Genomic DNA, 13,334 nt, shown 5'->3' with positions numbered 1-13,334 from the left:
AATAAAACTGTAAAGCTGTAGATACAACCAAGGTGTCTCTACAATACTCACTGTCACTTGGGGAAAATATTGGGAAATGTGTCAGTCATGCTAGTGTATCACTGAGTAGAGGATATTGTACCAAATCGCATTAGAACAGGGGTTTTCAATCTTTTTAAGCTGTGTACCCCTTTCCAAAAAATGTAGTCCACCGCGTACCCCCATCCAAGAGAGTCATAATAAATTGAAAACAGAAAAAAATAGTCTGTACAATAACATGATACAACAAAACGCACAAGCTTTGGAGTGTGTGATGGATACAATTATAAAAGTTACAGTATTATAACGGAAAAAATCTTTATTATATTTACTTTTGGGTAAAAAATAGTCCCTCAAACAGGTTTCTAGTTGTTGGAAACATCATCATCATTTTATTGTAATTACTAATTAATTAAAATCAACGAAGCCTCTGTGCTAGCCTCAATCACTCAGAAATGACACAGGACTATTTTGTGATAGCAAATGGCAATCATGTATTTTTATTGATAATAAAATTACAGAAAAGGCGGCAAAAAAAATTCACTATGCACGCATCTCTACAGCTGACTTCATTACAAAAACATATTATTGGCATTTTTAAATTCTTGGTGACTAAAACTTACAATACTGATGCTAATTAAAAAATAATAAAATGCTTAGCTAGTATCAGTGTGATGGATGTCCCTGCTTGTTACCACACAAATCACTGATTATGGCAGGGAAATTTGAGAGAGCTTCAGTTGCAAGACATTTTTGGCGTTTTTAATCTGACGGTATTTAGTATTGCTCGCCCTGTACTAGTATTGAGCCAGCAATCCATATTTTTTTCACAAGATTGAAAGCTAAAAACTCTTACTCTCACACCAGACGGCTTATCAAATCAGACCGCATGGCAATACTTCGGTTTCTGATTGGCCATACATTCTGTATTTTGAAATGATCCAATAGTACTTAAGTTACAATAAACTTTAATCGGGTTATCGATTTGCAGGCACGAACGCACACAGGAAATAAAATGAGTTTAGTTTTTTTAAATATGTAAAAAAAAAGTGTTTTTATCCAGAAAATGTGACAGCAACTTTAATGGTTCACAGGTGGAGGCCAATGGTAAGGTAATTGTGTCCTCGTTAGGGCAATTTCTTTCATCGGTGTAAACTGGGAGCTTCCACCGCACAGGGGTTGAATACTTATGCAAGCAAGATATTTCTGTTTTTTATTTCTTAAAAATATTTCTCAACATAAAACCAGTGTCACCTTACAATAATTGATTTTGAGTTTCAGTGTTTTAAAATAAAATATCAAACAGAACGAAATTTCAATGTACCATTTGTAATTCAGTAATATGAGAGAATTGGTCAGGGATCTGAATACTTTTGCAAGGCACTGTATGTGTGTATATATATATATATATATATATATATATATATATATATATATATCTATATATATATATATATATATATATATATCATGCCGTTATCGGCCTACTGGTGAAATGGCCAAGAAACAGTTGGTGCTTAACACATACTGAATTAATTTGCCCTTTTTTGTCATAGAAAAGACACATTTCACATGTTTTATAACGTTACCGTAGGCTACTTTTTTTTTTTTTTTTTTTTTTTAATCAAGGATGCGGTTTTCATTTCACAAATCTACTGCACTTTGTCTATAAACTGTACTGGTACTACAGAAGTACATATTTCACTTGCTAGGTCACTCCATTTCTCCAACAATCAGACAGATATTTTATCTAAATAGGTAAGTTTATAGCGGATGAATTTCACAGTATTTTTAAGCACAAATATAATAGACTACATTTCAACAGTTACTGCCGAAGTGTATTACTTATTCTAGAAGTAATGGTCGGGTGTAACAGGGATACAAGGTTATATTTGCGCCGGGCCATGTTGTTAACAAGCCTGATGTTGTCTTCCAGGCTTTACTATGAAACTGACTGTAGCCAGGGAGGGTGTGAGCGCATTCTACTGGACTGGAGAATAATGGCACGGGAGTTTAGTTATGAAAACGCAAGTGTAAACAAACAAGTAAAAAAGATTAGCCTGTCGTCAGACATGTCATATTAATACAAAATGCATTAATTTACTGTGTATTGGTATTGGGTCTGGTCTGGGAAGAGGGACACACGGGCACTTTAAGAGGAATTCAACGGTACATTTTTTTATTTCAGGGGGGCATTGGCGCAATGGCACGGCCTAGCACGAACACTGATTTTATATAGCCTTATTCTGATGGCATAGAAAGCTCTGCAAGCTTTTTCTTTTAATGCATTCACTGCCAGGTCAAAGCTCCCTGAGGCATTGCTTGTTAGTCCGAGGTAACTGTAATTCAGTGTGTTTTCTAGGGCGGTGTTGCTTAGAGTAAAGTGGTATATGTTTTCCTGAGATCTGGCCTTTTTTTGGAAGATCATGATTTTGTTTTGTTTTTTCAAATTCACTGCAAGGGCCCAGGTCTGACAGAACTGCTCTAGCAGCCAGGCTCCGCTGCAGCCCCTGTTCAGTGGGTGACAGCAAGACCAGGTCGTCTGCATGGAGCAGGAATTTACTTCCATGTCATGTATAGAGAGGCCAGGAGCTGCAGACTGTTCCAACATCACTGCTAACTCATTGATGTAAATATTGAACAGCGTTGGACTCAGGCTGCAGCCCTGTCTCACTCCACGTCCCTGTGAGAAGAACTCTTTTCTTTTGTTGTCAATTTTTATTCCGCACTTGTTTTCCGAATACATTGATTTAATTATATCATAAACTTTACCCCCTACTCCGCTTTGGAGAATTTTATAATAATTTTTAATAAGGGTGTGCAGGGTGTAAATATGGTCAGTAGTGCGGTGTTTTGGTAGAAACCCAATCTGACTCTTACTCAGGACATTGTGTCCGGTAAGATTCGGTAAGGATATTGCTGCTCTAGAAAGAGTGCAAAGGAAAGCGACCAGAATTATCCTGGGTTTAAAAGGCATGTCGTATGCAGACAGGCTAAAATAATTGAATCTATTCAGTCTTGAACAAAGAAGACTACGCGGTGATCTGATTCAAGCATTCAGAATTCTAAAAGGTATTGACAATGTCGACCCAGGGGACTTTTTCGATCTGAAAAAAGAAACAAGGACCAAGGGTTACAAATGGAGATTAGATAAAGGGGCATTCAGAACAGAAAATAGGAGGCACTTTTTTACACAGATAATTGTGAGGGCCTGGAACCAACTCCCAAGTAATGTTGTTGAAGCTGACACCCTGGGATCCTTCAAGAAGCTGCTTGATGAGATTCTGGGATCAATAAGCTACTAACAACCGAATGAGCAAGATGGGCCGAATGGCCTCCTCTCGTTTGTAAACTTTCTTATGTTCTTATGTTCTAATAAAGGCAGAGATTGATGAGATGCTCAGACTGAGTGTAACAGAGGAGTCCCAAAGTGACTGGAACAGTCTGATTGTTTTAGTGGATAAGCCGGATGGGTCAACTCGATTTTGCATTGACTTCAGGCAAGTTAATGACAAATCGAAGTTTGACACTTATCCAATGCCCCGGGTAGATGAGTTGCTGGAGCATCTAGGCAGGACTCATTTTATGATGACACTGGATTTAACGAAGGGGTACTGGCAGATACCCCTGACCGCGGAATCCAGCGAGAGGACAGCGTTTTCGACTCTCTTTGGGTTGTACCAATTTAGGACCATGCCCTTTGGGTTGCACGGAGCACCAGCCACTTTCCAGCGGATGATGGATCGCATTTTGCGGCCCCATCAGCAGTATGCCGCTGCTTACATAGATGATGTGGTTATCCACAGTGAGGGTTGGCCGAGTCATCTGGGTAAGGTGGCGGCGGTATTGCAATCCTTGTGGGAGGCTGGGCTCACTGCTAACCCAAAGAAATGTGCCATTGGAAAGAGTGAGTCGGAGTATTTAGGGTATCGAGTAGGGAGTGGCCAGATCAGACTGATGATTGCTAAGGTGAAAGCCTTGGCTGACTGGCCAGTCCCTATGACCAAAACCGAGGTGAGCTCTTTCTTAGGACTAGCGGGCTATTATAGGAAGTTCATCCTGAGCTTCGCCACGCTCGTTGCTCCTTTGACAGATCTCACCCAGAAGGCTGCCCCAAATATGGTTCAGTGGACGGAGCCGCACCAGAGGGCCTTTCTTGCACTGAAATGAAGGCTGTGTAGCAAGCCAGTGCTATGCAGTCCTGATTTCAGTAGGAGGTTCATCCTGCAGACGGATGCGTCAGAGACAGGTCTCGGGGCAGTGTTGTCTCAGGAGATGCGGGGAAGCACCTGGTCCTGTATATTAGCAGGAAGCTCCTTCCCTGTGAGAAAAACTATAGTACCATCGAGAAGGAGTGTCTCGCAGTAAAATGGGCAGTGGAGTCACTCCGGTACTACCTCCTGGGGTGACACTTCACCCTGGTTACAGATCATGTGCATTCGGGTGGCCATGACCAGGGGAAACCCAGTGACGCTAGCTGAGGAGGCGAGCATAAACAAACACAGAGCGTGTGAGAATAAAAGCAGGCAAGCACGGCTGAGGAAGACGCCAGCCTTAAATAAACTTTATTAAAATATATGGTTACATACCCGAGGGGACGTGTGTAGTGATAGGGGACCCTTGGCAACCCCAGTGTATAGTGCACAGCGAGACCCGAGCTGCCCGGCATAGCGGCAGTTAGGGTGGGGCACTTTTGTTTTGTAGTTTTATTACTGTGTTTTATTTTCCCTTTTCATTTCGCCTTTGGTTTTCATTATTATTTTTGAGCCCCTATGAGTGCGCCTTCATATACCTGTGTTGGTAACCTGTGGTCCTGATTACTGTTGCCGGTATACAGGCCACAGACAACAGCGCCCTCTGTGGGTTAAAATAAATAAAAAAGAAAATAAATAAAACTGGGCACCTGTGCCGTGTTTTCAAGTTCAATCTTCTGTCTCCCGTGTCAGTAAATACCACCACCCTTCCACACTGCGGTTTTGTTGTGTTTAAATTATTCCACATATCCCAGAACTGATTTTGATCGATGGATTCTTCAATTTCGGTGAGAGTTTTGTGGATGTGTTTTTGTGTTTATATTGTTTTCACAGTACTGCAGGTGTAAATCTGGGTTGTGTGGTTGATGATGTTTCTGATTAGATCATTTTTAGTTTTTTCCTTGTAGTTTTGCATTCATCATCAAACCATTTTTCTTTGGATTTGGGTTTCTAATTTTTTTTCTTGTTTAATTTTTAGAGGTTTGCCATAATTGCTGCTTTTATTTAATTTATGCATTCAAGATCCAGATTTACACCTGTCTTGTTATGTTGGTATTGTGTTATATTGAAAATATTAATAAGGTTAGTGATTTGGGTGGAACTAATTGCTTTGGTAAATTCGTCTGTGCTGTTTGCTGCCCATCTGTATGTCTGGTTTAAGTTGTACAGCTTACCGGGCTGGGTGTGCTTATTCCTGGGTTGTCCAATTCTTTTCAGGACCACAGTGATTTGGCTGTGCTCTGACAGGGGGATTTGTGGCCTGACAGCAAATGCGTTGATAGAGGAGGGGTCCATGTCAGTTATGGCATAGTCGACTACACTTGTCCCAAGAGCTGAGCAGTAGATGAACCTCCCTAAAGAGTCCCCTCTGATCCTGCCATTAACGATGTACAGACCCAAGGCTTGACAGAGATGCACTAACTCTCTCCCATTCTTGTTTACAATGCGGTCAGGCTTGTTTCTCTGTATTGTGGTGGGTGTGAGGTACAGAGTGTTCTGTCGAAATACATGGCTGTTACCCTGTGTACTAATACAGTCAGGCTCTGTGTCTGTCCTGGCGTTGAAATCCCCACAGAGCAGCACATTTCCCAGGGCCTGGAAGTGGCCTCATTCCTCATTGTAATAGGGGGATTCAGAAGGTGGGGTGTAGGCTGCACATAGATATATATCTTTGTTACACAGGGCTATGCCCTTATTTATTCTGAGCCATGTGTGTGTTGGTCCTTGTTTGACTGGGCTGATTTAGTTAGCCAGCTCCCCTCTGTACCACACTATAATGCCCCCGGAGTCCCTGCCACACTTGACTGTGCTCAGTTTCATGGATGGCACTATGACTTCCCTGTAGCCTGAGGACAGTGAGTGATCACGTCTGTGCGGCACCACGTCTCTAACAAAATGACAACATCTAAGTTATTTACATTTTTAGTAAACGCAGGGGTCTCTGCTCTTCGGCCCAAAAGCAGAGGAATACAAACCCTGTATGTTCCAACAACTGATTGAAAAAGATATCATGTTTAGTTTTTTTTGTTTGTTTGTTTTTATATTAATTAATCGTAATGAAATAGAATGTACTTATAAGAACATAAGAACATAAGAAAGTTTACAAACAAGAGGAGGCCATTCAGCCCATCTTGCTCATTTGGTTGTTAGTAGCTTATTCATCCCAGAATCTCATCAAGCAGCTTATTGAATGATCCCAGGGTGTCAGCTTCAACAACATTACTGGGGAGTTGGTTCCAGACCCTCACAATTCTCTGTGTAAAAAAGTGCCTCCTATTTTCTGTTCTGAATGCCCCTTTATCTAATCTCCATTATGTCTGTCTGCCCAGTTCTGAATGCTGTCTAGATCATTTTGAATGACCTTTGCTGCTGCAACAGTGTTTGCCACTCCTCCTATTTTTGTGTCGTCTGCAAATTTAACAAGTTTGCTTTCTATACCAGAATCTAAATCATTAATGTAGATTAGGAATAGCAGAGGACCTAATACTGATCCCTGTGGTACACCACTGGTTGCCTCGCTCCATTTTGAGATTTCTCCTCTAATCAGTACTTTCTGTTTTCTACATGTTAACCACTCCCTAATCCATGTGCATGCATTTCCTTGAATCCCTACTGCATTCAGTTTGAGAATTAATCTTTTATGCGGGACTTTGTCAAAAGCTTTCTGGAAATCTAAATAAACCATATCGTATGCTTTGCAATTATCCATTGTCGATGTTGCATCCTCAAAAAAATCAAGCAGGTTAGTTAGACATGATCTCCCTTTCCTAAAACCATGCTGGCTGTCTCCCAGGATATTGTTACCATATAGGTAATTTTCCATTTTGGATCTTATTATAGTTTCCATAAGTTTACATATAATAGAAGTCAGGCTTATTGGTCTGCAGTTACCTGGTTCGGTTTTGTCTCCTTTTTTATGGATCGGTATTACGTTTGCAATTTTCCAGTCTGTCAGTACTACCCCTGTGTCAAGAGACTGTTGCATGATCTTGGTTAGCGGTTTGTAAATAACTTCTTTCATTTCTTTGAGTACTATTGGGAGGATCTCATCTGGCCCAGGGGATTTGTTTATTTTAAGAGCTCCTAGTCCCTTTAACACTTCTGCCTCTGTTATGCTAAAGTTATTTAAAACTGGATAGGAACAGGTCGACATGTGGGGCATGTTGTCCGTGTCCTCCTTTGTAAAAACCTGTGAAAGGTAATCATTTAATATATTTGCTATTTTTTTTTCTTCGTCTATGGTTTTGCCATTTGTGTCTCTTAGACATTTAACCTCTCTTTGAATGTTCTCTTGCTGTTATAATATTGGAAAAATATTTTGGAATTGGCTTTAGCCCCCTTAGCAATATTGATTTCTATCTCTCTCTTGGCCTTTCTAACTTCCTTTTTGACTTGTGTTTGCAGTTCCAAGTACTCCTTTTGTGTACTTTGTTTTTGGTCCTTTTTAAACGCTTTGTAAAGTGCCTTTTTTCGCTGAATATTTTTTTTAATTCATCTATTAAACCATTTTGGCCATTTTGTTTTAGATTTAGATTTGTCTACTTTTGGGATGTAATTGTTTTGTGCCTCTAGTACTACATTTTTGAAAAACAGCCATCCCTTTTCTGTGGATGTTTTCTCTATTTTACTCCAATCAACTTCTGTTAGTCTGTTTCATACCTTCATAGTTTGCTTTTCTAAAATTGTAAACCTAAGCTTTAGTCATTACTTTTGGGGTTTTAAAGATCACTTCGAATGAGACCATGTTGTGGTCTGAGTTTGCCAATGGCTCTCTGACCTCTGTTTTAGTTATTCTGTCTTCATTATTTTCAAAAAGACTAAATCAAGGCATGCCTCCCCTCTAGTCGGTGCCTTGACAAATTGCATTAGGAAGCAGTCACTTGTCATTTCCACCATTTCAATTTCATCCGTCGTGCTCCCCCCTGGGTTTTCCCATTTTATATGGGGGAAGTTGAAATCCCCCATTAGTATGGCTTCTCCTTTGCTACATGCATTTCTAATGTCATCTGCGATTGGTGCTGTGTTTTCAGGGTCAGTGGTTGCCGGATGTATATTTTCCTTCTCTACCTCTTCTTTCAGGGGTTGAAAGAATTCCTCAAAGAAGTCGAGGCTGGCCTCATTTCCCCTGGATCACCACAGTCCCATTGTGGTATATGTTTATGAGGACTGTGCTGTCTGAGTACTCTCCCATGATAATTTGTCTTCCGTGCCAGATCCCTCCTCTTTTACTGTTTCCGTGCTTGCTACATATAACAGCGTGCCAGGTTTTGGGGTGTTCAGTGTGGAAGATGAGGTTGTTTTTTAATCTTGCCTACTGGTCTGTGCATTGCTCAGCTCTGCAGGGTATTGCACCTCCCTGCTGCCTGCACTCTGCTTGGCAACCGCAACAACTTGCTACACTTAAAGTTGCAATTTCAAACTCACTTCCAACTGCAACTGCTTTTTTGAAAGTGAACAGTTATAACCACTATACTTTTTAGGGTAACTATTTTTTAAATGTATATTATTATTATTATTATTATTATTATTATTATTATTATTATTATTGTATTTATTTTTAACTGTAGTAGCTGTAAGAGGCGCTTACTTTTACCTCCATTTTCTTCTTTCTTTATTTCTTTTTTTCTTCCTTCCTTTTTCTTTCTTAATTTTCTTCTCTCTCCTATTCTTCCCTCCTCTCTCTGTGTATTTTTGTTTGTTTCATTAGCTCTGTGGATCCTGGGTGGGTTTGCATCTTTTTCTTCTGTTTTGATGTGCTTGTTATTTGTACAGATTATTTTTCTTTTCTATTTTAGTTCAATATTTGTTTACATATCTTTGTGTTATTAATTTGCATTCCATTTCACTAAGAAATAGTATAAATATAATTTTTCAGGAGCACATCTTTTTGGTGACTGCTCACAGAACTGCTGACCGAAACTAAACTGAACTTGTTTCACAATCAACACTTTTCCAAGAGTTTAATTGAATTTAGTCTGCTCAAAAACAGGGACATCACGTGATCAAAAATAAAAAAACGAAAACGAAGAGCCCTTACTATAATATACACTGACCTCTCTCTCTCTCTCTCTCTCTCTCTCTCTCTCTCTCTCTCTCTCTCTCTCTCTCTCTCTCTCTCTCTCTCTTTTTCTCTCTCTCTCTCTCTCTCTCTCTCTCTCCAGCTCGATGGTGATTCGAGACCTCACCCTGCGCAGTGCAGCCAGTTTCGGATCCTTCCACCTCATCAGACTGCTCTATGACGAGTACATGTACTACCTGATAGAGCACAGAGTGGCGCAGGCTAAAGGAGAGACTCCCATAGCTGTGATGGGAGAGGTGAGCCTAACACTGCACCCTACAAACTGCACACTACACAGTACACCCTACACACTGCACAATACACCCTACACACCCTAAACACTGCACAATACACCCTACACACTGCACAATACACCCTACACACTGCACCATACACACTATGCAATTAGCGCTGCACACTACACAATACACACTGCTACACTAAGACATTGCACCCTACACACTATACAATACACAATACACACTGCACCCTACACAATACACACTGCACCCTACACACTACACCACACAATGCACCATACACACTTCTTATATCATACACACCACATACTGCACCCTACACACTACACCACACACTGCACCATACACACTTATATCATACACCCCACATACTGCACCCTACACACTGCACAATACACACTGCACCCTACACACTGCACAATACACACTGCACAATACACACTGCACCCTATACACTATACAATACACACTGCACCCTACAGACTATACAATACACCATACACACTGCACCCTACACACTATACAATACACCCTACACACTATGCAATGAGCAGTGCACACTACACAATGCTCACTGCTACACTAACACATTGCAACACCACACACTATACAATACACACTGCACCCTACACAAATCACACTGCACCCTACATACTACACAACACACCACACACTGCACCCTACACACTGCACAATACAGCACACACTGCACCCTACACACTGCACAATACACCACACATTGCACCCTACACAATCGACACTGCACACTACACACTGCAACCTACACACTGCACAATACACCACACACTGCACCCTACACAATCCACACTGCAACCTACACACTGCACAATACACCACACACTGCACCCTACACAATCCACACTGCAACCTACACACTGCACAATACACCACACACTGCACCCTACACAATCCACACTGCACCCTACACACTGCACCCTACACAAACCACACTGCACCCTAACACAATTCAGTCACCACTCGGATATCCGTTACCCAGTACACGTCAGTTACGTTTTACCGCCCTTGTATTAAGAATAAAATCAGTCCCTATTATATATATGTAGGCTTGCTACTATTCGATTTTTATTTTTTTGCAAATCGACAATTAATATCAACGTTTATTTTTGAAAGAATATATTGTTTTTTTTCGATCTTTATTTTTCAATTCAAGCAGAGCATGGGTGAAATCGACCTTTATGCTTAAAAAAAAAACAAAACTTTTTATGCCATTGAGAAATGTCTAATTTAGAGAAACCCGTCATCATTTTTCCCTCAAGACGCAGCGACCTTGAAGGTTAATGGTTGCATTTCTATTTCAGATAATATGATATGATAATAACCTAATGATCCCTTTCAAGTAAGAAATGTAACCATTACCTCATGGGTAGACATACCAAAGCTGTTGCAAGGAATTTTTGCAGACCAATTGAAAGCTACAAGGCACAGCAAAGTCCACCTTGTGCATTACCATGAGGAACCCAGTACAAGTAACAAGGCTAAAAACATTGAGGGGGAACTCGCCTCCAATTTTATGCTTTTAGGTTGTGCTCGAGGCCACCCTTAACACTCTTGTTCCAAACCCAGGGTTTTGTGGATCTATGACATTCACCCGATAGAACCGCGTAAAAGTGTAGCCCACACCGCTGCATCACAAATGTCTCTGGCAGTTGCGCCCTGGAATAAAGCCCATGAAGTTGCCATGCCCCTGGTCGAATGGGCAGTGAGCTTCTCTGGAGGGGGGAAAGTTGGCTCATTCATAAGAACATAAGAAAGTTTACAAACGAGAGGAGGCCATTCAGCCCATCTTGCTCGTTTGGTTGTTAGTAGCTTATTGACCCCAGAATCTCATCAAGCAGCTTCTTGAAGGATCCCAGGGTGTCAGCTTCAACAACATTACTGGGGAGTTGGTTCCAGACCCTCCACAATTCTCTGTGTAAAAAAGTGCCTCCTATTTTCTGTTCTGAATGCCCCTTTATCTAATCTCCATTTGTTACCCCTGGTCCTTGTTTCTTTTTTCAGGTAAAAAAAAAGTCCCCTAGGTCGATATTGCCTATACCTTTTAGGATTCTGAATGCTTGAATCAGATCACCGTGTAGTCGTCTTTGTTCAAGGCTGAATAGATTTAATTCTTTCAGCCTGTCTGCATATGGCATGCCTTTTAAACCCGGGATAATTCTGGTTGCTCTTCTTTGCACTCTTTCTAGAGCAGCCTGAACCGTATCTGTTTCATATGCAGTCTGAACCATATCTGTGATCCATCTTGATAGGCTCAGTTTAGACAGAGATTTCCAATGGGACTTAGCCCCATAACAGATAAAAAATTGCTCAGACTGCCTCCAACTTTTGGTTTTCTCCACATAATATGCTAGTGCCAGCAGCGGACAAAGTGTATGAAGCTGCCTCTCTCTACAGGCTGGAAAGGAGGCGGGTAAAAAGCCTCAAGCTCTACCGTCTGGTTCATGTGGCATGCCGAGATGGTTTTTGGCAATAAAGCAGGATTAGTGCGATGTGTGACACTCGCCCTGGCTTCTGCAAAACTTAAGCAGACTTTTGCAACCGAAAAGGCTTGCATCTCACTCATTCGCTTCGCAGATGTAATAGCAAGTAAGAAAGCTGCTTTCATTGATACATATTTCAGCTCTGCTGAATATAAGGGCTCAAAGGGAGACTTAAATAAAATTAAATAAAATATTCAGTGAAAAAGGCACTTTAAACAGCGTTTAAAAGGGACCAAAAACAAAGAACACAGAAAGAGTACTTGGAACTGCAAACGCAAGTCAAAAAGGAAGTCAGAAAGGCCAACATTGCTAGAAATGAACATTGCTAAGGGGGCTAAAACCAATTTCAAAATGTTTTTCCAATACTATAACAGCAAGAGAACATTCAAAGATTATGTTAAATGTCTAGAGACACAAATGGCAAAATCATAGACGAAGAAAAAAAAATAGCAAATATATTAAATGATTACTTTTCACAAGTTTTTACAAAGGAGGATACGGACAATATGCCCCACATGTTGACCTGTTCCTATCCAGTTTTAAATAACTTTAGCATAACAGAGGCAGAAGTGTTAAAGGGACTAGGACAAATCACCTGGGCCGGATGAGATCCTCCCAATAGTACTCAAAGAAATGAAAGAAGTTATTTACAAACCGCTAACCAAGATCATGCAACAGTCTCTTGACACAGGGGTTGTACAGACAGAATGGAAAATTGCAAACGTAATACCGATTCTCAAAAAGGGAGACAAAACCGAACCAGGTAACTACAGACCAATAAGCCTGACTTCTATAATATGTAAACTTATGGAAACCTATAATAAGATCCAAAATGGAAAATGACCTATGTGGTAACAGTATCCTGGGAGCTAGTCGGCATGGTTTTAGGAAAGGGAGATCGTGTCTAACTAACCTGCTTGATTTTTTTGAGGATGCAACATCAACAATGGATAATTGCAAAGCATACAACAGGGTTTATGCCCCCTCTGCTATTCCTAATCTACATTAATGATTTAGATTCTGGTATAGCAAACTTGTTAAATTTGCAGACGACACAAAAATAGGAGGAGTGGCAAACACTGTTGCAGAAGCAAAGGTCATTCAAAATGATCTAGACAGCATTCAGAACTGGGCAGACACATAGCAAATGACTTTTAATAGAGAAAAGTGTAAAGTATTGCATGCAGGCAATAAAAATGTGCATTATAAATATCATATGGGAGAT

At 40.6% G+C, this 13,334-nt stretch overlaps 1 protein-coding gene across 10 annotated transcripts in view; it reads left to right on the top strand.

Moving 5' to 3' along the window:
* Window positions 1–13,334, top strand: part of LOC117402130 (MHC class II regulatory factor RFX1-like) — a 159,970-nt gene that overhangs the window by 134,043 nt on the left and 12,593 nt on the right. For all 10 annotated transcript variants that reach the window (XM_059007276.1, XM_059007277.1, XM_059007278.1 and 7 more), the window contains one exon: window positions 9,434–9,587. In XM_059007276.1, the coding sequence (XP_058863259.1) occupies window positions 9,434–9,587 (154 nt within the window). The remainder of the gene's footprint in view (window positions 1–9,433; window positions 9,588–13,334) is intronic.

Source organism: Acipenser ruthenus, chromosome 34 (genome assembly GCF_902713425.1).
Source record: "Acipenser ruthenus chromosome 34, fAciRut3.2 maternal haplotype, whole genome shotgun sequence".
Lineage (NCBI taxonomy): Eukaryota > Metazoa > Chordata > Actinopteri > Acipenseriformes > Acipenseridae > Acipenser > Acipenser ruthenus.
The sequence above is the reverse complement of the archived record's forward strand: the minus strand, read 5'-3'. Positions and strand labels throughout refer to the sequence as shown.